General features: G+C 42.1%; 2 protein-coding genes across 2 annotated transcripts; one reads left to right on the top strand and one right to left on the bottom strand.

Moving 5' to 3' along the window:
• Positions 1–1351: 1351 nt before the first annotated feature.
• On the bottom strand, positions 1352–16645 carry CHMP5 (charged multivesicular body protein 5). The gene is made up of 8 exons (XM_049624988.1): positions 16332–16645; positions 15447–15551; positions 13978–14024; positions 12083–12176; positions 11883–11954; positions 6931–7039; positions 4179–4291; positions 1352–1458 (listed from the first exon to the last, which is right to left on the bottom strand). The coding sequence occupies exons 1-8, from the start codon at positions 16398–16400 to the stop codon at positions 1408–1410; spliced, it is 660 nt and encodes a 219-aa protein (XP_049480945.1). The 5' UTR covers positions 16401–16645; the 3' UTR covers positions 1352–1407.
• BAG1 (BAG cochaperone 1) lies at positions 16507–27309 on the top strand. Its single transcript, XM_049628002.1, has 8 exons — positions 16507–16674; positions 16737–17247; positions 18657–18785; positions 21165–21247; positions 22867–22980; positions 25081–25188; positions 26483–26545; positions 27051–27309. Exons 1-8 carry the CDS (start codon positions 16507–16509, stop codon positions 27138–27140), a joined length of 1266 nt encoding a protein of 421 aa, XP_049483959.1. The 3' UTR covers positions 27141–27309.

The raw sequence follows: 27309 nt of genomic DNA, 5'->3' as shown, positions 1-27309 counted from the left end.
GAATGAGAAATTATAGAGAGGCCAAGGAAGATTTCAAGAAGGTAATGATGAATAGTACAAAGGCTTCTTGAGAGGGTGAGATTAGTCTGCACGAATGAATCATTAAAGACCCTGCAATTAGGCAGGAGTTTGGACTCCTGGCACCTTCCAAGAAAAGAATGAAGCCTCTGTTTTTGTTGTTAATAATCCTTCATAAGAGAATAGCAGGCTGCAAAGTATAGTTAACCCTTGAACAACATGGGGAATAGGGCACAGTTGAAAATCTGCATCTAACTTTTAACTCCCCCCAAACTTAACTACTAATAGCCTACTATTGACCAAAAGTCTTACCAATAACATAAACAATTAACTCATATTTTGTACATGTATTAGAAACAATAAAGTGAGGAAAAAGAAAATATTATAAGAAAATCATAAGGAGAAAATACATTTACAATACTGTACTGAAAAAAGTCCATGTAGAAGTAGATCGTGTTCAAACCTGTATTGTGTAAGTGTCAACTGTACTCACGACCATTACCTCAATGATTCATCACAAAAGCCTTGTGAAGTGAGCATGATTTTACTAATAAGGAAGGTTAGTGAAGTGACTAGGCTACATAGTAGTTATTAGACAGTAGATGAGGGCCCAGGCCTGGATTGTTCTTTATTCTTTCCTCTGATGCTAGCAGTTAAGTTTGATTTCTAGACTGAATCAACATTAAAATTATATTATTCCTGTACTAGAGGTTTTAGGCTGTAGTGATATTAAAATTGTATCCTTTTGAAAAATATTTATTGAGTATAAATAAATGTCCTGTACACATTAAATATCAAGAAATATTCATTATTGATTACAAGTCAGGCTGTAATACTGAGGGAACCACAGAATCAAAATATCCACTCATGATATAGTAGTGATAATTCCATTCCAATATCAGACATAGTAATGAATTACTCACAAGACACAATAAAACCCATCAAAAAGGCTACCACTTTAACCAACCTATAATACCACAATAGAAAATGGTTTTGAATCATAGTATAAGCAGTCCCAATAATCTCATCTTTGTCTTATCAATTTATCAATTTGAGATTGTGGAGTTAACACTATCTTAGAATGTAAAGATTCCACTTCCTTGGTTTTATTTCAAATTATTATCAATAAATGAAAACAAGTCATACATAGCCACTGATACTTTTAAGTACATTAGTCTTAAGAAAAAAGACATAAAAATTTAGTATGAAGAAAGCATCCCCCAAACAATGAGTCTCTTAACGGAAAAAAAATAAAAGAGCACTATAATTAACCTTTCCTTCAAAGAAAGGAAAGAAACATAAATCTGTTATGGTAAATTCGGAAAGATAAATATTTCCTAGTCCCACAATATGTGTTTATTTTACACGATGTATTTGAATGATGCAAGTCTATGAAGCAGGGATCTGTGGTAATCCAAATTCATCCACCAGGACTCCATCCTGTGAAAAGAAAGCAATGTGTAGTGCCACTGTTTTTCAGTTGATAAAACAAATGATCACAAGTATTCAGTAGTCAAAATTCATTTCCCAGTGTTTAATCAGTGAACACCAAAATCCCACTGAGAAGATTAGAAAGCATTTTCATGAAAGATAAAGGGTGTAGTGATAAGATAAGAAAAGACTGGAAAAGCTCAGGGTGGTTCTTTGCAGCACAAAGGAAGAGTGAAAGAGCAAGAGACACTTACGAGTAAACTAGGAAGGGTCTGGGTGGAAAGGATGAGGAGTCAGTCCTTGCCTCCAGATTCCCATTTTCACTCTGATGTCTTTTTTTTTTTTTTAATTTTTTTTTTTTAACGTTTATTTATTTTTGAGACAGAGAGAGACAGAGCATGAATGGGGAAGGGGCAGAGAGAGGGAGACACAGAATCTGAAACAGGCTCCAGGCTCTGAGCGGTCAGCACAGAGCCCGATGCGGGGCTCGAACTCACAGACTGCGAGATCATGACCTGAGCTGAAGCCGGCCATTCAACCCACTGAGCCACCCAGGCGCCTCTCACTCTGATTTCTAAAATGAACCATTATCTTTTGTAGCTTCCCAATCCTTAAAGGAGCAGTGCCCCAGGACAGGCAGTTATTTCCATATCATACTTTTCTACAAACTTAGAGACAGCAATACTACTATCCATTAAGAAACCATATCTCAACGGCACATTTAACACAGGAATCTGTGACCTTCTAAAAGTAGAAATAACATAGATGCTTCAGGGTACTGAAAAGGTAAGCTGTGGTGGTAGCGTTAATAAAAATCATTTCAGGTAGGGGCAACGGGGTGGCTCAATCGGTTGAGTGACTTCAACTCAGGTCATGATCTCATGGTTCATGAGTAAGCCCTGCTCACTGGCTGTCAGGCTCACTGCTGTCAGTGCAGAGCCTGCTTTGGATCCTCTGTACCCCCCGCCCCTCCTTGCTTACACATGTACTCTCTCTCAAAAATAAATAAAAGATTAAAAAAAAATTATTTCAGGGGTGCCTGGATGGCTCAGTCGGTTAAACGGCTGACTCTTGGTTTTGGCTCAGGTCATGATTTCGTATTTCATGAGTTTGAGCCCTGTTTTGGGCTCTGCGCTGACAGTGCAGAATCTCCTTGGGATTCTCTCTCTCTCCCTCTCTCTCTCTGCCCCCTCCTGCTCACACTGTCCCTCTCGAAATGAATAAACTTAAAAAAATTAAAAAAAAATAATTTTAGGTAAGCTGAGAAAAAGCAACCTATAAACCTGGAACCCTGAAATGACCAGAGACAGGGGTGGGGTGGAATGAGCAGTAGAGAAAAGTAAGATTACTCTAGACTCAAGGAAGAAGGGAGGGTATGGTAGGGGGAAGATGCACATTCATAGAAATTAGCTATAAGGGACCTTGGAAATGATCTACTTCCCACCTTTTGCTCCCCACATTTCACATGCAGGAAAAACTGATAAGGTTCTGAGAGAAAATAAGAATTTCTAATTTGCTCCAAGTCATACAGTAAACAAAGGCAGAGCTGAAACTGGCTCTCACTCAAGGACTGTGCACACTGAACGTGCACATTGGGAGATAAAGCAAACACCAAGGAGATAAGGCAAACAGAAAAAATGGCAAGAGAAAAAAATGACACATTACACCAGGAACTAAGATGGAGTGAACAGGATTTCATAAGCAACAAAATTTTATCTGTTTATAATAATGACAACTGTATAGCTTTGGACGGGGCTTTCAGTGCGAAGTCCTTTTACATACAAGATCTAACTTGTTCTACACAACAATTATGTAAGATAATTGTAATTATCTGCATTTTACAGATGTAAGGATCAGAAAAGTTCACAACAATTAAGTGATTTGTCAAGGTCTCATAGGGAGTTAGTGGCAGGACTGAGACTTAAACCCAGGTGTCCTGATTCTTTACCTTGTTAGTGAGAAACTTTCAACATTAAGTTTTATACTTAAATTATTAATCCCTATTTAAAAAAATCCACCTGGAGCATTCCCTTTTGAATATACTCTCTCTGTAAAGAGAGCTTTCATACTATTCTTCCTTTCTGATTTTAGACTCTAATAAACTTTTGCCTGCTGCTCAAAAAGAAAAAAAAAAGTCCACCCTACAATTAAGCAGTGTGTATGGAAGATAGAACTTTCTTTCACACTGCTGCCCAGCATGGTTCATGAATGTGTTGGTAATGCTTTTCCAGGAAATACTGTCTGAAACCTAGAAATGGCACCCAGTGCAAGCTCACAAGGGTAATTCCTGGGCCTCAGTGACACTACGTACACAGCCTGTCCACAGTCCAATGCAAGAAAACTAGACTTTCTTTTTTTTAAAATTTTTTTTCAACGTTTTTTATTTATTTTTGGGACAGAGAGAGACAGAGCATGAACGGGGGAGGGGCAGAGAGAGAGGGAGACACAGAATCGGAAACAGGCTCCAGGCTCCGAGCCATCAGCCCAGAGCCTGACGCGGGGCTCGAACTCACGGACCGCGAGATCGTGACCTGGCTGAAGTCGGACGCTTAACCGACTGCGCCACCCAGGCGCCCCAAGAAAACTAGACTTTCAAGGGGTCCCAAAATAATGACTAGCACGGTCTTTCCCCGTTCAAACTTAAGACTACCTTGTAGATTCCCAAATTGGGATCAAGCAAAAAACCTTAACCATTTTGCATAGCAAACATAAAGAGAAAAAGCTTTCACCTTATTCTTTGTGTCAGTGGGAACGCCTTCTGGAATTGCAGGTGCAGATGCCGCTTCATCCAAGTAAGAACTGTCTTCATCAGCCAGAAGCTCGTCACCCAGTGCATCCAACTCTGAGATTGAAACAGTTGACACTTCAAAAACAGTTATGCAAGAAAACTGGCAGCTAATGTTAAGAAAGTTAGCCAAATTATTATGAGACATGAATTTCAAAACAAAGGGAAAAGGATTTTTAATTTTTAAAAAATATTTATTTTTGACAGAATACAAGCAGGGGAGGGGCAGAGAGAAAGGGACAGAGGATTTGAAGCAGGCTGTGAGCTGACAGTAGTGAGCCCAATGAGGGGCTCAAATTCAAGAACTGTGAGATCATGACTGGAGCCAAAGTTGGACTCAATGGACTGAGCCACCCAGGTGCCTGGGGGGAAAGGATTATTAATCTCTATTTTCAAAATAAAAGATGACCATCTTAAGAAATTTTCAAGGGAACTGATGTGGTAGAATCTATGAAAAACACAAATCAAAGTAAAACAAAACAACCATTCCCCACAGGTTTACAAAGCCCTAGTCTTCGTGAGAAGAGTCTATATATAGCTATCAGTTGGCCAATTCAAATTAGAAAATCTGGACAATAACAAATGCAAAAAATTCTCTCTCAGTTATTGATGAGCTTGAGAGAAGGCAGTGAAAGGCATGAAACTGTTGCATACTGAGTGACCATCACATGAAATCAAGCTTTAAAAATATGTCTATGGTAAAGTGAGTTGGAAGTGACCAGGAAGAATGACAATAGCAGATAGAGACATAGCAGGAAACTCAGGATGGGAAATAAAATAAAGAAATGAATGTGAAAAAAAAAAGGTTCTAGGCAAAAACAGAATGGGAGAAAGAAGGGAGGGGGTGAGAGGAAGGGAGGGGGGAGAGAGAGGAGGAGAAGAAGAGGAGAAGAACTGAGATGGGAATCATGTGACAGAAAATCCTGTGTGAGGTGGTTCTGCCATCTACCTAGTTACTCATGCTAGACACTGACATTTTTTTTTAATGTTTTATTTATTTATTTTGAGAGAGAGAGAAGTGGGGGAGGGGCAGAGAGACGGAGAGACAGAATCTCAAGCAGGTTCCACACCATCAGTTCAAGGCCTGATGCGGGGCTGGATCTCACAAACCGCAAGATCATGACCTGAGCCGAGATCAAGAGTCAGACACTTAACTGACTGCGCTGCCCAGGTGCCCCCGACAAACATTCTTGACCTCCCCTCCTTCCACATCCACTTTTCTGTTTCTGCTACTATCACCTTAGTCGCTATCATCTTTTCTTTAAAATTTTATTTATCTTTTAAATTCCAGTATAATTAACACACAGTGTTATATTCACTTCAGGTGTACAATATAGTAATTCAACAATTCTGTACATTACTCAGGCTCATCATGATAAATGTACTCTTACTCCCATCACCAATTTTGCCTGTCCCCCACCTACCTCCCCTCTAGCAGTTTGTTCTCTATAGTTAATAGTCTGTTTCTTTATCTCTTTTTTCTTGGTTTTGTTTCTTTTTTTTTTTTTTTTTAATTTTTTTTTTTAATGTTTATTTATTTTTGAGACAGAGAGAGACAGAGCATGAACGGGGGAGGGTCAGAGAGAGACGGAGACACAGAATCTGAAACAGGCTCCAGGCTCTGAGCTGTCAGCACAGAGCGTGACACGGGGCTCGAACTCACGGACTCCAAGATCATGACCTGAGCCGAAGTCGGCCGCTTAACCGACTGAGCCTCCCAGGCGCCCCTTGGTTTTGTTTCTTAAATTCCACATATAAGTGAAATCATATGGTATTTGTCTTTCTCTGACTTATTTCACTTAGCATAATACCCTCTAGTTCCATCCATATTGTTGCAAATGCTAAGATTTCACTCTTTTTGATGGTAATATTCCATTGTGTGTGTGTGTGTGTGTGTATCTACATCTTTATCCATTCATCTATGGATGGACACTTGGGACTGCTTCCATATCTTGGCTATTAAAAGTAGTGCTGCAAGAAATATAAAGGTGCACGTATTTTTTTCAAATTAGTGTTTTCATTTCTTTGGGCAAAGGCTCCTCTCCCTGAGGCCAGGCAACAACCCCTCCCATTTTTTTCCTATTATCCCCTGCTCATCCTTCAGGACCCATGCCTGTGCCCACTCCCAACTAGGATAGATTCCCCAGCTATGTGCTCCATGGTACCCCACACTTCTCCTTCCCAACAGTTTGTGCTCTTGTAATTAATCACTTGAAGTAAGTTTCTTACCCCTGGTGATGGAAGCTTCATAAATGCAGGGACCATATTTGCCTTCTTCAATGTTGAATTCCTAGCACCTAACATAGTACCTGGCCTATGGTAGATGCACACGAAGTACTTGCCAGTGACTGTTTCTTGATCTGCTTTGTTGTTCTGAGGGAGAGGACTCCAAAAATAGGGAGAGCAAAATCAAAAGGAAAATGGCAGGGAAACGCAGTGCTTAGATACCAAGCACCAGGTCAGCAGACACTTTTGCCCATATTTTCCTCCAGAGCTTATCTGTCCAAGAGTTGTTAGTGGATCATGCACATCTGACATGCCAGCTTCATAAGCTCTTTGCCCAGAGGCCGTACCATAAACTAACTCTCACAGAACCTTCACTGGAATTTTCTCTAGCATTTGGGAAAAGGTCCCAGGAAGTTGCTCCTTTCAGACTCTAAAACTTTTTTTTCCCAACTGCTTTTCCCATAACATACCTGCTTCCAGGTCATCTTCGTCTAATTCTGGGGTGCCATAACTACGGCTCAGTGCTTCTTGGATTTCACTGGCATCTTCCATCATATCTTCTAGCTGGTCTTGTAAATCCTTGTAGAATGACAATACAAATCCTTGTATATGACAGTTTTCATTAATTTTTTACTATTTTCCTCTAACTAACCCTCACTCCACTCTCTCCTCTGAATCTCAGAAGCAAGTGATTTTTATTTATTTATTTATTTATTTATTTTTTAAATTTTTTAACGTTTATTTTTGAGACAGAGAGAGACAGAGAGAGACAGAGCATGAACAGGGGAGGGTCAGAGAGAGGGAGACACAGAATCTGAAACAGGCTCCAGGCTCTGAGCTGTCAGCCCAGAGCCCGACGCGGGGCTTGAACTCACTGACCGCGAGATCATGACCTGAGTCGAAGTCGGCCGCCCAACTGACTGAGCCACCCAGGCGCCCCAGCAAGCGATTTTTAAAAAGATAACGTATGCAAAATGGTGAGCACATACCAGTTTTCAACAATTGTTAGTTCCCTACCCTTAACTCAGTCCTTGCCTACTGACTGCTTTTAGTCAACAACTGACCAGGTGCTCCTGTAAAGTACAGGTCTGAATAACTCCTGAATGCCCCTTCCAATTAAAAGTATAAAAGAGCTTAATGAATTATTTAAAAATCACAAAACTGAAGAGTCCCATAACAATAACCGTGAATGCCAATGGCCACATAATCCTCCTTTTTGGTGATAAAATGTAAACTCAAAATTAAGGAAGAATTAAATTGGGGCACCTGGCTGGTTCAGTCTGAAGAGCATGTGACTCTTGATCTTGGGGTCATGGGCTTGAGCCCCATGCTAGGTGTAAAGATAACTGAAAAAAAAAAAACCTTAAAAAAAAAGAAAAGAGGGGCGCCTGGGTGGCTCGGTCGGTTGAGCGTCTGACTTCAGCTGAGGTCATGATCTCACAGTCTGTGGGTTCGAGCCCCACATCGGGCTCTGTGCTGACAGCTCAGAGCCTGGAGCCTGCTTCCGACCCTGTATCTCCCTCTCTCTCTGCCCCTCCCCCACTCTCACTTTGTCTCACTCTCTCAAAAATAAATAAATGTAAAAAATTAAAAAAAAAGAAAAGAATTAAATTGGTGATCTTGCATTTGAATTTAAGGTGCTTCAGGGAAGTCCAAAGTCCTACTGCAAGAACAGATGCCCATTAGTCTGTCATTACAGAAAGTTTACCTAAAACACTAAATTCAGCCTCCACACTATCAACATTTTTCTAGTTTATGGAGAAAAGGAGGTAATAGAGACAAGCAAATTAATCTTCTTAAGTCAGCCAAAGATGGACTATACTGTGTAGGGAAAAAAGACAACAGTGGAAACAACTGGGTGGTACAAAAAGTTGTACTGAGCCAACCCTGGATGGAGAAACAGAAATGGAATCAGGATAGGCTTGATATCCGAGACCAGGCTGGTGAAAATAATTGACTGAGAGCATAAGTCATCTGTGAATGATCTACCTGTGATTAGCTAGAAGACTACAAAGCCAGGAATAATGTAAAAAGCAATCTGAGAAGTGCTACAGCATAATAAAGGGCAGCTAATATAATGGCTAGGAGCACAGACTCTGAAGCTCAAATCTTGCCTTACTCAATGAGAAATAAAGCCTCTAAGCCTTAATGTCCTTGTCCATAAAATAAGATTATTAATAGGCATACCTCATAGGATTATTAAAGGATTTATCACAGTAATACATGTAAAACACTAAGCACTTAATACTATATATCTTCCATTGTGTTAAGGATGTGCAGAGCAACAATATGCTCGTTATATGCTGAAAATTCCACAGAGAGGAAAGAGAGTATTGTTGATAATGCAGAAAGTCCAAACCAGCACCATTTATCCTTCAGAATTTTTTTAAATTTGTTTTAATGTTTATTTATTTTTGAGAGAGACAGAGTGAGTGGGGGAGGGGCAGAGAGAGACAGACAGACAGACACACAGACACACAGACACACAGACACACACACACAGAATCCAAAGCAGGGTCCCAGCTCCGAGCCGTCAGCACAGAGCCTGATGCGGGGCTCGAACCCACAAACCACGAGATCATGACCTGAGCTGAAGTTGGACACAACCAACTGAGCCACCCAGGCACCCCTATCCTTCAGAATTTTTAAAGCAATGCAAAACATTTGAAAAACTCCTCTTGGCCCACAAATTGGAGGTTTGTTTTTCCATTTAAAGGTGAGGGAGACAGGGGCACCTGGGTGCCTCAGTAGGTTAGGTGTCCGACTTCAGCTCAGCTCATGATCTTGGGGTTCATGGGTTCGAGCCCTGTGTTGGGCTCTGAGCTCAGAGCTCAGAGACTGGAGCCCGCTTCAGATTTGGTGTCTCCCTCTCTCTCTGTCCCTCCCCTGCTTGTGCTTGCTCACTCTCTCTCTCTCTCTCTCTCTCTCTCATAAACATTAAAAGAAAAAAAAGGTGACAGGGCACCTGGGTGGCTCCATTGGTTAAGCGTCTGACTTCGGCTCAGGTCATGATCTCACAGTTTGTGAGTTCAAGCCCCGCGTCAGGCTCTGTGCTGACAGCTCAGAGCCTGGAGCCTGCTTCATGTTCTATGTCTCTCTCTCTGCCCCTCCCCTGCTCATGCAGTCTCTATCTCTCAAAAATAAATAAACATTAAAAAAAAAAAAAAAAAAAAGGTGAGGGAGACAGTAAAATGAAAAACACTTAAAAAAATTTTTTAAAATATTTATTTATTTGAGAGAGAGAGAGAGAGAGAGAGAGAGAGAGAGAAAGAGCATGATCATGACCTAAGCCAAAATTAATAGTTGGACGTTCAACTGGCTGAACCACCCAAGTGCCCCAAAAAAACTTTTTTAAAAAAGAAAGCACTAGGGGCGCCTGGGTGGCGCAGTCGGTTAAGCGTCCGACTTCAGCCAGGTCACGATCTCGCGGTCTGTGAGTTCGAGCCCCACGTCGGGCTCTGGGCTGATGGCTCGGAGCCTGGAGCCTGTTTCCGATTCTGTGTCTCCCTCTCTCTCTGCCCCTCCCCCGTTCATGCTCTGTCTCTCTCTGTCCCAAAAATAAATAAAAAACGTTGAAAAAAAAAATTTTAAAAAAAGAAAGCACTATGCTGTATTTTCAAGTGCCAAACTACTATGCTGTACACATGTAACATTCTGCTGTACAGAGAAGCGCTGGCTGAAATTAAAAAGAGTGAAAACACAGAGTAAGTAGTTAGGTCAAGCTCTGCCATGCTATCACATATCAACACAAGTCTCCTCAAGTCATTTATGAATAGGATTCCTAGCAATAGACTTTATGAAAGACACACACACACTAATTAGCACACAAAGAATTAACAGGCTTAATATTGGATAAGCAACACAAAAATAATACAAATATAAGCACTAGACTTGACATGCAGAAACTGAAAAATAGGAAGGCTAGAAACAGAGGAACATACATACACATGGGTAAAATACTAAAGAATGAGTGAGAGCTATCAAACAGTGAAAATGTTTTATAAAGTATTTTAGGAAAACAAATGGAATTCAAAATATATAGTCCAGCCAGAGACAGACACAGACAGAGGCACACACCAAAAGGGAGAGAAAGGAGTTCTCTACCTGCCATGTGGGCAAATCTACTAGGAGACAGGAAAAGGATAATTAGATAGGGAACGAGACAGGCAACTACAAGTAAAAGATGGAGAGACAAAATAAAACAGAAAACAAAACAAAAACAACAACAGAAAAATTCCAGTTTCTATTTTGTTTATAGTAAAGAGCTCTCATTAAAACATAAGGAACCCTGTAAACAGAAAATAAAATTCAACTGCATTATATTACCAAATAGCATTGTACAAATAAGACAAACATACATGGAACACTTTTCTTAGTAAATGTCTGGGAAGATTTCACTGAGCTTAACTCTGTAAGCAGAGACTGGTGGAGGATTAGAGAGAAAGCCACAGGCAGTGTAAGGAGGGGTGCTTGAAAAAAGAGGAGGAATGTCCTTACTTGTACTGTAGATCAGCACTCTCAGAGAATACCTCTTCAGATGTAGCAAGATGCCAGGAAGTCAGTAAGTACTCAACCAACAAATATTGCTTGAATCGGGCAACTGCTTTAGCTCCTTTAATAGTCTCTTGTTCATTTGCTCAGCAATCATAGAAACTTTCTGAACACCAACTACAGCCAGGCATTGTTCCAGGTATGGGATATAACAGTGAAAAAATCATGTCCCTGCTCTCATACAAAGAGACATTCTACTCAGGGATAGAAGTAAAGACCACCACTGTACTTGCAGAAAGGTAGCCTCTTTCCTCTGGTCAGTCACCACTCACTCCCTCTGCTATCCCTACTTGCCATCTGGGCTGTTCCCCTGAAAGAAGTGAGAGGAGTGCTTAGGGCTCACCTCCCAGCCAAAGCACGATCTCAAAAGACATGTTAATTTTAAGAGCCTAATGACATTATTGTTAAAAATCTAAAGAGAGTTACTAGCAAAAGGAACCAGCTCTACTCCAGAAAGTGTGTTAAGCACCTGACTTATATAGCCTCATTAACACTTGTGACCATCCTGGGGGATGGACAGCAACATCACTACTTTACAATTGTGGAAACAGACTCAAAATCATTAAGTGAGTCAGAAGTAACAGGAAACTGGGGGCTTATTTACTGAGTGCCTATTATATTCTAGATATTATGTATGTAGACACACCAGCTCATTTATTTCATCCTCATAATAACTGTATATGGCATTAGGATCCTGGTGTTAACAAGGAAACAGACACATTTGGTACCCTACCCCAAAGTTACTCTATTAGTAAATGGCAAGCCCAAGATTCAATCTGTCTTCTGTGTTCTTCCCATTACATTCACATTCATTTGGATTCTTTCCAAATCTACTATACTACATTCTTACAGAAACTAGCATACATCTCACCTCAATCTGGTCAATTTTCACTTGCTTGTATGCTTTCTTCATTTCCTTTACTCCCAGTTTCATAGCATCAACCTAAAAAAGGGTAAGAGAGAACACCATGTTTTAAAAAGCCATGCTAGTGAAATGGTCTTTTAAATACTATGGGAAAAGAACACAACAGTTAAAAAAAAAAATCATGGGAAAAGGTGCTATGGAAGTACCGTGGTCTTGGTGTCCTTCAATGACTGGATGGTGTAATTGGCTTGTTCCATGTTAAATGACTGTTGGGCGAGATTGTCCCGCTGCTGCTCATACCTTTTCAGAATCAATTAAGAATGGTAAATGTGAGCCAGACAGAAATCCTCTGGAAGAAAGTATCTCTAACACTATATAAGTATTTCCTTTAAAAAAAAACAAAAAACTTTAGGGGCATCTGGGTGGCTCAGTTTAGCGTCCGAATCTTGGTTTCAGCTCAGGTCATGATCTCACAAAGCTCAGGTCATGATCTCACTATCATGGGACTGAGCCTTGTGTTGGGCTCTGTGCTGGCGGCACAGGGCCTGCTTGGGATTCTCTCTCCTTCTTTCTCTCTGCCCTTTCCCCATGTGCGCTCTGTCTCTCTCTCAAAATAAATAAATAGACTTTAAAAAAATTACAAAAAATTAAATACACAGAAAAATTGGCAAAAACCATTTAATCACTCTAACACAAGCATCATGATGTACCCCTCCAGTCTTCTGTCTTTGTATCTTAGTTATAAGACTAATTTTCCCCTTAATATTACAGCCTTTGCTGTTTTCTATGCTACTATATACTATTTAATGTCTCTTTACAATGTTTCAAATGATTTCTTGTGATAAATTCCCAGAAGGAGAACTCTTGGGGCAAAGGGGGAGACTATTTTTAAGCTCTTCATACATATAACTAAACTGTTTTTCTAGTAGACTGAACTCCTTGAGGATAGGTATTGTATTTGACTAATCTTATATCCATGATTAGGTAATCCATCTGGCCTGATATAATGCCTGGTGCTCAAAATATGTTCTTTTTTTTAAAAATAAAGTTTTATATCAAAGTATAATACTACTTCAAAGACTTATGTCACTATGGTCTTTATACAACATCAGGAAACCATCTAACTATCCAACCAGCAGAAAATTGGTCAATTCATGGTGTGGGCAAATGGTGGTGGAATATCACCAGCCTGTTAAAAAGTATATCATTCTTAAAAAACGTTTAAAAGGAGAGAACTGCTCATGATGGAGAAGGACAACCTATATATACACAATTTTTCTTCTAAAAAGCCATATGCACATATACCATGCATGCACGAGCAGAGAAAAGAAACTAAGAAATCATCATTCTAAAAATGGTTAATTCTGATAGTAGGAATCTATGTAAATGTTCTTTTCTTCTGTTCATGTTTTTGTATTTTTCAAGCATGTATAATGAATATGTATTACTTAAACACTGCAGGCTACCTAAGAAGGGAATAGTTTTTACCACTCTCACTACCATGTTAGGCATTATAATTTCTTTTTCCAATTTTGTCTAATCTAAAAGGTGGTATCTGATAAAAAGGCATTTTAAAAATAAAAACAGAGATATCAACAACCTTTCTAGTTCCTTATTAGCTAATTACATCTGACCCCTACAATCCTGCAGAAGGTCTCATCAGTTGGACAGCCCACAAGGGTAAGCATCAAAGATGCTATCTGGCTTCTGCTCAGACATGGAGACATAGTCACCTAAAATAAATCCAGGACCCTTAAATCTATTCTAGTGGGAGGGAACAAATATTCAGGATCCTCAATTTTACAAAAAATAAATAAATAAAAAGGCATACTCTAATTAAATACATAATGGGAGAACCCTATAGATCTGGGTAGTCCAATACAGAAGCCATTTAGCCACATATAGCTACCTAAATTGTTAAAATTAAATAAAATTAAAACTTCAATTCCTTGGTCACACTAGCCACATTTCAAGCGCTCAATAGCCACATGTGGCTAAGAGCTACTGTACTGAACAGCGCATATATAGAACATCTACCATAGCAAAAAACTCTGTCTAGATGGACAGTGCTGGAGGAAAGGAGGTTACACTTATAACTTACATCCGCTTTTGCTTTAAAACCCTCAAGGCTTTCTGTTTGACCATATTCTGGGGAGAGAAACAGATATTAATGAAAAGAAGAAGAAAACACACATACAGTAAAAGAAATCTCCCATATCCTCAGACTTACATATCTACTTACTCTCTTCTTCAAAGTTGCAGACATGGTGGCTCCTGGACTCTTCCTCACTCCCCAAGCAGTCTTTAAGTCTCAACTCATCTGTCTTTGCATCCCACATCTCAGGGTACAGAATTATATTCCCTTTTCCTACTGCATATTATCTCCATGGCCATCCCCAATAGTGCCTATTTTGTATACCCAGTTGCCTTATGGAGATTCCCAACTTGGACATCCTGCTATCCATTCAAACTCAACATGCCCAAACTCCTCAACCTGTTCTCACCTTGGAAATAACTAACAATGGTCCCACCAATCCCTCACTTCTCTAGATTAAGAATCTTTAAATCAACCTTACCTTTCCTCTCTGTTGTCTCTACATGCAGTCATCTTGTTACTGATTTTCAGAACTTACTTTCCAACTGATTACTTTCCTGTCATTTTCATGACTGCCACCAGGGCTTAGGCTTTCATCTCAAGTCCAGATGAGCTTTCCTGCCTCTGGTCACTCTTCATTCCATGCCATCCAACTAAGATGGCTGAGAAAAGCCTCTTGTCACTTTCCTTTCTATACTGCTTCATAAATCTTTTTGTTCCTCCAATGAAGAAGGAAAAGCAGATATTATCTCACAAATAATGTTTCTATGTAGGAGAAACAGTGCTATGTAGGTCACACCAATTACTTCGTGAGTACACAAAATGCTCACACTATAAAGTATATTATCCCCATTTTATAGACAGAGAAACTGAGGTTCAGTAACACTAAATACCTTGTCCTAGCTCAAATAGTTAATAAGTTACAGAAATGGGAAAAAAGTAGGTAGTTCTATATCCACAGTCCAAACACTTAAATATAGTAATCTATGTTTCTAACAATAGAAGAGGAAAACAAGATATTAAGTGACTTTATGACGGTCACAGCTAGTAGATAGTGATGGTGTTACTAATAGAACACTGGTCTCCAGATGCCTAGTTCAGGACTTTTTCCCAGCATACCATTCCTTAACCAGTCTATTATACACACCTAACTTGACCAGCATGGCTCATAGTTCTGAGCATGTCCCAGCTCTACTCTCCAGACTGCCACCTTCTCAGTAGAAAATGTTAATTCCCATGTACATGATTCTGGACATGTGGTCAGCACTTTCTCTCCACCAGGCTAAACCCCAGCCTTCCTCTCCTATCAGGCTGCAAACTCCCCTCCCTGAAGGATACACTGTCACATATTTTCTCTTTACCAGATTGTGAGCATCTCTTCTCTATCTCTCACCAGCCCTTACTGCTGGGCCCTATTTCCACAGGTGCTCAAATTAATCTGTCACAGCGCCTTTTGCAGCTGCCACCTCCCTTACCTTGGCAGGACCCTCTCTCATCTTCTTGATCTGATCCTTATACTTCACTAGCTCAGCATCCAGTCGAGAAATCTTCTTGTCAATAGATTCTGCCCTGCTGTCCACCTTAAAGAAACAGTGGTAATTATCACAATATACTTACATGAGAAGAGGCAGGAGAGGGAAGAAGGGTGGGAAACAGTGGTTCCTGACCAGGCGGACATTTCCAGTCAGAAACAGGGGGGGGGGGGGGGCTTTTATAAACTATACTCGACCCCTCAGATTCACATATTCCAGGACCCCTCTCAAGTGTGTTTGAATAGAAAAATAATTGAAAATCACTGGGTTGAGTTGACATTCCCCTATAATTGGAGACTAGTCAGGCTGGGAGCTCAACCAGAAGGTGTGTGAAACAGGCCAGGGCTGTAGCGCTAATGCTATTTGCTTAGATAAAGGGAGGTGGCTTAATGTGAGAGGCCAGAGTTCTGAATTTGCTGTTATTAAAATCCAGGATCGGGGTAAAGATATGTGGACCCAGGATATCACGTTGAGGGTCCTGATGTGGGAGAGGGATGAGAATAAATGAGGGGTAAAGGTTAGGACTGAAGTGGGAAGGATGTGGGCCTAATGGCTGGTTGGGGTAGGAAGAGAAGGAAAGAGCAAGTAAACACGGCAGTGGGCCTCAGAAGGAGTTGGGTGCAAGTAGGGGGAGACACTGATAGCTTAGGAATCCCTGGTTTGTGGCGTCAGGAATGACCCTGGGTAACAGCAATGAAGGTGTGGTGGTGAGGGCCGAGGTGTCCGGAACCAGGAACGGAATGGAGGAGTAGGAGCCGGGAGCCCAGGGTGGGCGGGGTCGGGAATGTCAGAGTCCCTCAGCCTAGTTATGCGTAGTCGAGTGCCCACCGTGCCAATGCAGTCAGTCAGGCTGGGCGGCGGAGCCTTGGGTTTCGCTTTTCCGAAGAATCGGTTCATCTTGGTCGGCCGCGAAGAAAACCCAAACACTGGAGCAAAACTAGAAACGGAAGTAGAATCACCTCCGCCTCCGCCTTGACTTCCTGCCCCCCCTTGCGCAAGCGCAATGTGCCTATTGCAGTTTCCCCGATCCTTTTTCCGGGTTTTCAGCTCGGCCTTCCGGGGAAGGAGAGCTCCCGGAGGTTGGAGGGTGCAGAGAGTCAGCAGGGGCGTGGCCTCGGTGAAGGGCGTGGGCGTGGCTTCAAGAGAGTGGGGCGGGACCTCGGCTGAGTGGGTGGGGCCGAAGCTGCTTTGGCCGAATTCAACCGGGCCTGCTCCAAGGGGCGGGGCCGGTAGGCCCGCTGGGCCGGGCCGGGCCGGGCCGGGCTGGGGCGGGGCAGGGAAGCAGCCGCGCGGGGTTACGAGGCGCCAAGCTCCTCTCCCACCGCTGGGTGGTCAACTAGCGCGGGTCTGGCGGAGCGCGGTGGCGCGCGGAAACCGCGAGGCGACCGGGAGCGGCTGGGTCCCCGGCGGCGCGCCCCTCGGCCGGGCCGGGAGCCGCGCCAGTCGGTGCCCCCGGCCGAGCGCGGTCCGCCTCCCTCTCAGCGATCATCCGTCCGGAGTGTGGCCCGCGGGCATGCCGGATCCACCAGGGGCGCCGCCACCGGCGCTCGCAGGCCGCGGGTGAAGAAAGTGCGGACTCGCTCGGCCCGGAGCGAAGAGGTGACCCGGTGCGAAGAGGTGGCCCGGAGCGAAGAGGTGGCCCGGAGCGAAGAGGGGGCTGGGAGTGAAGAGGTGGCCGGGAGCGAAGAGGTGGCCGGGAGCGAGGAAATGGCGACAGGCGGCCTCAGCGTGACCGTCACCCACAGTGAGCGCAGACGGCCGGGTGGGCTTCGTGCCGGCTGGGCTCCGTGCCGGTCCACCAAAGCCTGGTGGGGGTCTGGCCACGTGTCCTCCAAAGGCGTGTGTTCTTGTGCTGGTCCTAGCGTCTGGAAATGTGAGGTCTTGTTTGTGTTTGGGACCGGCTTTTTGTGCGGGTGTTGTATCTGCACACCTTTCCAGGGGCCAGTGTATTTTGTCTCAAGCCATTTGCCTTTTGTCTCATCGTCCATGTACGTGCTTCACGTCGTCGTCCTGGTTATATGTCTTAGTGTGTGCCTGGGCAGTCCTTGTGAGTCTTTGTATCAGCATTGTGTTTGGCCGTGTCGGATATGACTGCTGTGTGTCTGGATACCTGTGTGTGTGCTGAGTTTAAACCTACGTCCGTTGTTTGAGTGGGATGTGGCTACAAGCGTAAGCCCTGGGAACCCTTAGGGTCTGTCTACTGTTGGAGGTGATAGCCAAACAAAGTAAGTCCACCCAAGAGCTGAACCTATGAAGTCTCCTCAGGACTAGAGGAGACCCCAGGGCCTCAGAATCTGGGGACCAGTATTCTAGATCCTTCAGTTTTGAGTGACCCTGGGATGTCTCTTTTCTAGGCATCTGGTTTCTTCCCTGTGAAGTAGAATTGGTAGCACCTGTCCTGCTGACTTCATGTGGCTGTTGTGCAGGCTCAAGGCTTGGCATATGCCCAGGACATGGGCTACCTCCTTACTGTGCACATACCTGGAAAAGAATTGGCATTTCTGGTTCAAAAAGAAGTTTTCTGCTGTTTGAGTTTACTCACTCATTGTCTATTTGCTGAGCACCAGCCATGTTTGTGCCCAGATGTGCCCAGTAGAAGAGACCTGGAGGAAAAATAATTCCTTACCCATTACAGCAAAGGAGACAAGAACAGTACAGTAGAGTACAGGGTAGTCAGGCCACAGGAAGCAGATAGCTTGTGATGAAAAGCATGCCCTTGGAAATCAGATAGATGTGAAGTCAAGCTCTGACTTCACAGTTGGGTCTCAATAGGCAGGTCTTTTAACTTAGGTCCTGAACTTAGTTTGCTTATCTGTAAAATGGGGATTAATAGGTAGTACCTCCTTAATGGGGTTGTTCTGAGGATTAAATAAGATAATGTATGAAGTGAGCCTAGTCAGTCCTTTATGCATATTAAGTGTGTAAAATGCTACCTGATATCACTAGATTGCTAGTTATTATCATAGAGGACACAAAAATCCTTGAGAAGGTTACCAGACAAAGCTGGGCAGATGGGGGGACAGACAGGCTATTTGGAGTAGGTGGCAAATGAACTGGGCCTTGAAGGCTGAGTAAATAAATATAATAAAGTGTCACCCTTTTTTGGTTTATGTGAAAGAGTTTTCTTCATCAAACACTCTTCTCTGTCCCCAGGCAATGAGAAGCATGATCTTCACGTTATCCCGCAACAGGGCTGGAGTGAGCCAATTGTCCAAGACCTGGCCCAGGTTGTTGAGGAGGCCACAGGGGTTCCACTGCCTTTTCAGAAACTTATATTTAAGGGTAGGCATTTCTCTTCCAGCTTTGAGTCCTTATGGCTAATGGGCCTACTTAAAACTGCTTAGCCTTACCTAGTGGTAACTCTTAGTTTTCAAACTGGGATAATTCTTATTTGCTTGTTTAGTCATCCATTCCTTAGACATGTATTTTACTGAGGCCCTTCTATATACTGGACACTTTGAAACATTTGGACAGATGTTAGAGTTGAAGTCCCATGAGGGTGGCAGAAATCTTAACCATTTTTGGTGAAAGTGCACAGGCAGTATTCCCTGGCTAAGCTAGATTCTCTTCCCATCATATGCGTATGTGGCTCTCCTGACCACTTCTGCAAGTTACTATTAAGTAATTGTTTTCATAGTTGCTGAACATCTGATTTCTCTGTTAGGGATAACTAACTTTAAGGGAAGACACTACTGTGTCCAATGCTCAGCATAGTGCTGACACAGAGATGTTGAACAAACTTACTAGGGGCCTGGATATGGCAGGCCCAGTAGATGATACTGATTTCTGCCAGGACCCACCTCCCCCTCCTATTCCCATATCTCCCGTATCTATTCCATATCTCCCATACCTCCCCCCCATCTCCTGAGAGATCCCATATTTGTGGTATCTGATGGGGCTAGATTTATCCCATTTGGTGCCAGTCTTAAATAATTTAGTGATGGGAACCATTTTTATTTATACTTCATAGTGTAACTCCTTGTCTTTTTTTATTTTTTAAACATTTTATCATGGAATTATAAAAGGCAATAGAAATCCATGTTTCAGGGGTGCCTGGGTGGCTCCATTGGTTTAGCGTCCCTGTCTTGATTTTGGCTCAGGTCATGATCCCAGGGTTGTGGGATTGAGCCCTGCCTCAGGCTCCACACTAAGCATGGAGCCCGCTTAAGTCTCTCTCTCCCTCTGCCCTTCTCTCCTGCTCTCTCTCTTTCTCTCTCAAAAAAAACAAACAAACAAACAAACAAACCATATTTCAAAATGGAGGAAAGCACAAAGAAAATGCTCTATGTTCTTCTGGATAAAACCCCTCATTATATTTCAGAATGTTTCTTATATTATTTTTATTTTTTAAAAATAAAATTTTTTAATGTTTTATTTATTTTTGAGAGACAGTACACGTGGAGGAGGGGCTGAGAGAGAGGGAGACACAGAATCCAAAGCAGGCTCCAGGTTCTGAGCTGTCAGCACAGAACCTGATGCAGGGCTTGAACTTACAAACCGTGAGATCATGACCTAAGTTGAAGTTGGACATTTAACTGGCTGAGCCACCCAGGCACCCCTCATATATATACACATACGCATATATACATACGTATGTGTGTGTGTATATATATATATATATGTATGTGTATATACACATATATACACACATATATCTATACATGCATATATGTATACGTATACTACTTTTAAAAATATACATACATGTATATATATATATGTGTGTGTGTGTGTGTATATATAATATATATATACATATACATATATATATATATTTTTTTTTTTTTTTTTTTAAGTAGTTTTCACACCCAGCTCAGATCCCAGTGCAGGGCTTGAACTCATGACCCTGAGATCAAGACCTGAAGCTGAGATCAAAAGTTGGGCACTTAACCTACTGAGCCACCCAGGCGCCCCTCATTTCAGCATATTTCTATCCAACTATTTGTTTGTTTGTTCAGGCATCCTGAAGTGTGGGTTCTTATTTATGTATGTGTTTTTAGTTGACGAAACTGAGATTATATTGACTATATAGTTTTTATAACATTTTTCTTATAATGCTGAGCCATCAGCATTTATTGTGGCATTCAGGTTTCCTAAAAAAATTAGCTTTAGGGGCGCCTGGGTGGCTCAGTTGGTTAAGCGTCCAACTTCGGCTCAGGTCATCATCTCACAGTTTGTGAGTTCAAGCCCTGCGTCGGACTCTGTGCTGACAGCTCAGAGCCTGCAGCCTGCTTCAGATTCTGTCTCCCTCTCTCTCTCTCTGCCCCTCCCCTGCTCATGCTCTGTCTCTCTCTCAAAAATAAATAAAACATTAAAAAAAAATTTTTTTTTAATTAGTTTAATGCCTACAAAGTCTTCTGTACTGATGTATAGCTAATCAATCCCCTATTCCTAAATGTTTGTTTTTCCAGTTTCTCACTATTATGATTAAGGTTGCATTGAAGATTATCTTGTAACACTTATTGTGTAGGCACATGTCCCATTACTTCTTTAGGATAAAATCTGAAGTGAAATTTCTGGGTCAAGACACTGTCTGAAAAGGTTATTACCAATTTATCCTCTTCTCATTAGTGAACACACTTGTCTGTTTCCTGTACCCTTGCTGAAATCTGTTTTCAGTGTTGTACAATTGTTACCACTTGGCATAACTTCTCTTTTCAGGAAAATCTCTGAAGGAAATGGAGAAGCCATTGTCAGCACTTGGAATACAAAATGGTTGCCGAGTCATGTTAATTGGGAAGAAGGTAAATTGCTTTTTCTGCCAGAATACCTGAGAATCAAATGACCAAGGTCTTTTATACACATTTCTATTTAAAAGGCCAAACTGGGGACCCAGATTCTGCATTAATAAAATAGGTCTCTCTAAATACATGTAGTTCCATTCATTTGATAGGATTACTAGTTTTGTTATTCTTAGGCCCTCCCACTCCTGTTGGTTATGGTTTTTACTCTGGGAATTAGGAACAGTTATGCTGCTTCAATAACAGCTCTTGTGTTGGTGGTGGGATCTCAATCTGGTTAAAATGGGGCCTGAGTCAGGACTTACTTACTTGCAGGGGATTTGCAAGAGAATGTTTTATTAAAATAAGCCTATAGATTTTTAAAATAAGTACTCTGCAAATTTCATCAGTCTCTCTCCCTTTAAACACCCCTTTTACTAAAATCTCCCACAAGGGAAAAACCCTCTTTGGCCAGAAAGAAAAGTTCAGAATAAAGAACTGAAAGAGGAAAAGAGCCAGTTTGTGAGGACAGTAGCTCCTGGGGTGATGAGTGAGGTTTATGGCCAGCCCTGCATTGTGGCACACTGGAATTGTTGGTCATAAGAAGCTTTCTATTTTGTGTGAGGTAGCTGATTCAGAGAGATGGAGAGAGGGCAGAGATTAGCAAAGTGGAGGCAAAAAAAAAAAAAAAGTCCAGCTGCAGAACGCCGAGAGATTGGCACTTAGGATTTCCCCACAAAGAAGAATGTGATCAATTTGAGATAGTGTAAAAGCAGGAAGCTACTGGCCCTGACTACTGATTGTTTAGATGAGAGAAGGGGAAATATTCTAGGTTTCTTGCTCAAGGGTCAGGGGAATAGTTCTGAGCAATGGGCAGAACATAAGGGTTGAGTTTGAAGAAGCTATAGGACCCCTAATTGGGGCTGTCCTGGGATATATGGAGCCAAGTCTCATTCAAGTCCGTTTCTACCTCTTTTGGGCTGTGTGATCTAAGATTACTTTACATTAAACCTCAGTTTCATCATCAAAAACACTAGATTGTTCACTGGGATGTGGTAAGGCTTAAAATAATAATACAGGTAAAGTGTTTAGTGCCTGGCAGGGAGGAAATGCTCAACAAAAGTATTCATCATTGTCATCATCATCGTATTAAGTGGGAGAGCTCAGTTGGTGGGTGACACTTAGGAATTCATTTAAAGGAATGGTAGAATTCTACCTGTCTCACCATTCTGGACTCCTTACAGGTAGTCACTATAATTTGTTCCCTCTTGAGGTTTCAGTCTGGAGTCTGCTATGGATCAGCCCCAAGTTTAGGTTGAATCTGGCACTTGGATTGGCTCCATCCTCCCAACCCAAGCTGTCCGGGGCCTGGCCAAATGTTTACTTAGTATCTTCTCTCTAGTCTAGAGTCTTTGTGGGTAGAAAACCCTAATGTGTAATCCTCCTGCTTGCTTTCCAAGAAGCAGCAGAGTTAAGGCTATTTTTTTCTAGGAGAGTGGTTTAGTCCAGTTGTGGTCAGATTTTTTTCTTGCCAGACAAAAGCTACCTTTCTTGGTGATTATTGACTTCATTTTATTTTTAAACGTTTTATTTATTTTTCTTTCTTTCTTTTTTTTTTCTTTTTTTCTTTTTAAACGTTTTAGAACAGTCCAGAGGAAGAGGTTGAACTAAAGAAGTTGAAAGATTTGGAGAAGTCTGTGGAGAAGACAGCTGACCAACTGGAAGAGTTGAATAAAGAGTTTACTGGAATCCAGCAGGTCACTCTCTTTGTGGAGATGCAAATGTGTGGTCACCGGGCAGCCTCTCTAGTCAGATTCCCTGGGTTCAGATCCTGGCTTTACACTTTCTATTACTTTGGGCAAGTTTGCCTTGTCTCAAGTTCCTCACCTGTAAAAATAGACTAATGACAATACCTCCCTCCTCTTAGGGTTGGTGTGAGGATTAAACGATGCAGTTTGAGGGGCACCTGACTGGCTCAGTTGGTAGAGCAGGCCACTCTTGATCTTGGGGTTGTGAGTTCAAGCCCCACATTGGGCATAGATCTTACTTTAAAACAAAAGTTGTAAAATAAAATGATGTACTTTGAGTCTGACACATACTAAGTGCTTTATAAGTATTACTGTCACTGTTATTTTCAAACCCTAGCCAGCATCCATTTGTGCTCCTAGGAGAGCACCTGCCATGCCAGGATCATGTATTATCTGAAAATAGAACAGGTAGCTTCTCTCAGTCCAGTCTGTTATAATGTGTTTAGCAAGGCAAAGAACATTTTGTTGAGCCATAAAAGGTCCAAGTTGAGCTTGATCTTAGAGGATGGTATCCTGTTCATTTCCTTCTATTAGAGAAGGGGTACAGAGACCAAGTAAGGATTGTGAACAGCCCCAAATCACATCTTCCCTCCCTCCCCTCAGTTTATAACATTAATAGATGTATCTTTTGGTTTTAATTACAAAAGTAATACATGCTGATTGTACAGAACTTTTAGGTAAAGATAGGGGCACTAATACCTGTAAGGCCCTGACTCAAAAGATAACCAATACTGGGGCACCTGGGGGGTTCAGTCAGTTAAGTGTCTGACTCTTGATTTCAGCTCAGGTCATGATCTCACAGTTTGTGAGATTGAGCCCTGCATTGGGCTATGTGCTGACAGTGTGGAGCTGGCTTGGGATTCTCTTTTTCCCTTTCTCTCTGCCCCTCTTTCCCTTGCTCTCTCTCTCTGAAAATAAATAAACTTAAAAAAAAAAAGACAACCAATACTAAAGACTGGAATATATTTTTGCATCTTAAATTGATACAATGTTGTGTACACTTTGTAAATTGTTCTATTAGATAAAAGATTGAACATTTTCCTATGTCATTAAAAATTATCATACTTATTGGGGTGCCTGCCTGGCTTAGTCGGTAGAGCATGTGACTCTTGAGCCCCATGTTGGGTGTAGAAAGTACTTAAAACAAAAATAAAATCTTAAAAAAATAATGATCATGTATTTCAAAACTTGCAGAATGTTGCCACATATATGAATATGTTATGGTTTAGCCAACCAATTCTTTATTGTTCATCAACCTAATGTTATTTTATCATTATGCATTAATGCTTTTCTGAACATCCTTGGATGTAAATCTTTTTTGAGCATTTCTGACTTCTTTGGTAGCATAAATTCTCTCACTTGGAATTGCTGGTTAATGTTTAAAGCCTTTACTACAAGTGGTCAAATCTGCATCTTCAATAAACATTCTTAGAGATCCCCGCTGTCCACCTGTTGTCACCAGCTAATTGGTGACTGGGCCAAGCAATGTGAATAAACAGCAAGACAGTTTAGTAAAAATAATGTAAATTCTGCCATTTGTTTACACAGGTCTATGTCAGGAATTATTTTAAGGGTCTCCATATATTCCTCTTTATCCTCATAGTAACTCTCAGGGGTGAGGTATCATAATCTCCATATTAAAAATGAGGACATTAAGTCTCAGATAGGTTAAGTAACTTGCTCAAGATCACAAGCCAGTAAAGGGCAGTCAGAATTCAAGCCTGGGCCCATCAGGCTCTACACCTCATGTTCCTAATGTCTGCCTCTTGTGTGTGGGTATACACTGGTGACTGGGGGCTGCACTCGGGAGGCATTTGCAGCCCTAGTGGGCCATGTGAGACAGAGTGGCCTGCAGCCTATCACAGTGCATGGGGTGACCCTGGGCCAGGTTTTCTGTTTTTTAGCAAGAGATGAAGTTGTGGGTCTGAGGTGTGGCCCAGCCTTTTGGGGGGATGTAGGCTCAGGGTGTGGCTGCTTCATCAGTGTCTTGGCATGGAGTTTTCTGTCAGCCTCAAGGAACCCTTGCAATAATGCATTATTCCTGCACAGGGCTTTCTGGCCAAGGATTTGCAAGCTGAAGCTCTCTGCAAACTTGATAGGAGAGTAAAAGCCACAATTGAACAATTTATGAAGATCTTGGAAGAGATTGACACGCTGGTAAGTAAATATTCAGCTGATGGGGCGCCTGGGTGGCTTGGTCGGTTAAGCGTCCGACTTGGGCTCAGGTCATGATCTCATGGTCCGTGGGTTCGAGCCCCGCGTCGAGTTCTGTGCTGACAGCTCAGAGCCTGGAGCCTGTTTCAGATTCTGTGTCTCCCTCTCTCTGACCCTCCCCCGTTCATGCTCTGTCTCTCTCTGTCTCAAAAATAAATAAACGTTAAAAAAAATTTTTTTAAATATTCAGCTGAGAAGAACTAGTTTTCTTTGACTATGTTTCAGTCAGTTTCAGTCTTTCAGTAATGCACTCTTACTGTATGAGTATATTGAGCACCCGCTGTGTGTCAGACACTGCTAGTCCTTGATGGATACACAAAAAGATAAGACAGTTCCTGATTTTTAGTCACTCACATCACACTAACATAAGGCTTTTGTCATTTTTATTTATGTATACTAATAGCATCCAGTTCTCACAAAGTTGGAACCCAAACGGACTCTGATTTTATGGTCAGAGAAACACAGGGCTTCGCTTTCCTGATATTCATGTGACTGATATTCCACTGGGCTCATTAGCTGGACGGAATTCAGTTAGACTCATGAGTAGCTCTTATGAGACAATTGGGGCTCATCGACTCCATGTTCCCTTCTGCAGAGGGATGGTAATGGTATTTCTAGCCTGATGCCTCATGTTTTTAAAATTAAAAAAAAATTTTTATTTATTTATTTTTTTTTGAGAATGAGAGACGGAGAGTGAGAGGGGGTGGGGCAGAGAGACAGGGAGACACAGAATCCGAAGCAGGCTCCAGGCTCTGAACTGTGAGCACAGAGCCCAATGCAGGCTAGAACTCGTGAAACCGCGAGATCATTACTTGAACTGAAATTGGACGCTTAATGGACTGAGCCACCCAGGTGCCCCTGATGCCTCATTTTTGAGGGTGAATTTCTCTGCTTGGGATTCTAGGGGAGTGAGAGGGGTTTGTAAAGAAGAGGCACAGTGAGCTCATGGTGTGGCCAGGACATAGTATCTGTACATAGGACACAGAGAAAGAACAAAGTCTTTGTTACAGATCGGTGTCTATGGCCCAGACATTGAGAACAAAGGGAACTTTTATAGAGGCGAGAGCCATGGGAAGAGCCATGTAAGAGAAGATACAGACCAAGGGAAATCATTCCTGAAAATCCATGTCTCATTGACACTGGTGACTTAAGATGCATTTGGTATACTGTGGTGTTCTATCATGTTGTTATGCCATTTTTACTGAGATTATTTATGTGTCAATGTGTTCTTCCACAGATTCTGCCAGAAAATTTCAAAGACAGTAGACTGAAAAGGAAGGGTTTGGTGAAAAGGGTTCAGGTGAGTTGTGTGGTCAGAGATTACAAAGTTTAATGTGTTTACCTGCGTGTGTGTTTACCTGCTCAAAGTAGGGTAGGATAGAAGTGTGATGTGTGGTGTGGACTTTTTTTTTTTTTTTTTTGGTTGGTATTTCATGAGCCCAGAACATAAGAGAAAAGCTCCTTTCATGTCCCTGTAATTATATTTGAATTTACTAACTGGGAAGGAAGATCACACAATTCTAGGAGACACTATTCAGGTGAACACTGTTCCCTGAAATTGTACATTCACAGTGGCAAGGTTTCCTGTCCTCACCACCTGCTGGGGGTTGTCGTCAGAAACCCTAGTCCTATGCTGCCTCTGCCCCTGCCCTGCTTGCCTTAGAGCCAGGCCAGCTCCATCCCTACACAGCCTGTTTTGAGTCAGTCACCCACGGGTTCTGCACAATGGCTAAGCAAAGAGCCTTGCATGGGCAGGGATTGGCCAGCCCGGGATGGTCCCTCACTGCCCTGTATTTATGTATTAGGCATTCCTAGCTGAATGTGACACCATGGAACAGAACATCTGCCAGGAGACAGAGCGGCTACGGTCCACAAACTTAGCTCTTGCCGAGTGAGGTGAGGCAAAGAGAGCATGTGCTGCCTTGAAGAACAGTGCCACCACTCTGTCCTCTCTGGAATAGAAGTGACCTGATTTCTTCAGGGCCGCTGGGGACAATTGGCCGGTTGCCTGTTTTCTTGCCCCTCTACCTGTTCTCAATGAACAAGTGTTGTCTGCAATCTTCA

This window comes from Panthera uncia, chromosome D4, assembly GCF_023721935.1.
Source record: "Panthera uncia isolate 11264 chromosome D4, Puncia_PCG_1.0, whole genome shotgun sequence".
In the NCBI taxonomy this organism is placed as follows: Eukaryota; Metazoa; Chordata; class Mammalia; order Carnivora; family Felidae; genus Panthera; species Panthera uncia.
Note: the sequence above shows the minus strand (reverse complement) of the source record. Positions and strands in the feature narration are given on the sequence as shown.

What these genes read in the sequence shown, in the direction of transcription:
- BAG1 (XM_049628002.1), top strand. Translation starts at nt 16,507, where the DNA reads ATGTGCCTATTGCAGTTTCCCCGATCCTTTTTCCGGGTTTTCAGCTCG. An exon ending in TCATGTTAATTGGGAAGAAG is followed by an intron (nt 21,248 to 22,866) that starts GTAAATTGCTTT and finishes TAAACGTTTTAG; the next exon opens with AACAGTCCAGAGGAAGAGGT. An exon ending in TGGAAGAGATTGACACGCTG is followed by an intron (nt 25,189 to 26,482) that starts GTAAGTAAATAT and finishes GTTCTTCCACAG; the next exon opens with ATTCTGCCAGAAAATTTCAA.
- CHMP5 (XM_049624988.1), bottom strand. Translation starts at nt 16,400, where the DNA reads ATGAACCGATTCTTCGGAAAAGCGAAACCCAAGGCTCCGCCGCCCAGC. An exon ending in TGAAGGACACCAAGACCACG is followed by an intron (nt 11,955 to 12,082) that starts GTACTTCCATAG and finishes ACCCTTTTTTAG; the next exon opens with GTTGATGCTATGAAACTGGG. An exon ending in CCACTGACACAAAGAATAAG is followed by an intron (nt 1,459 to 4,178) that starts GTGAAAGCTTTT and finishes TTCTTTTCACAG; the next exon opens with GATGGAGTCCTGGTGGATGA.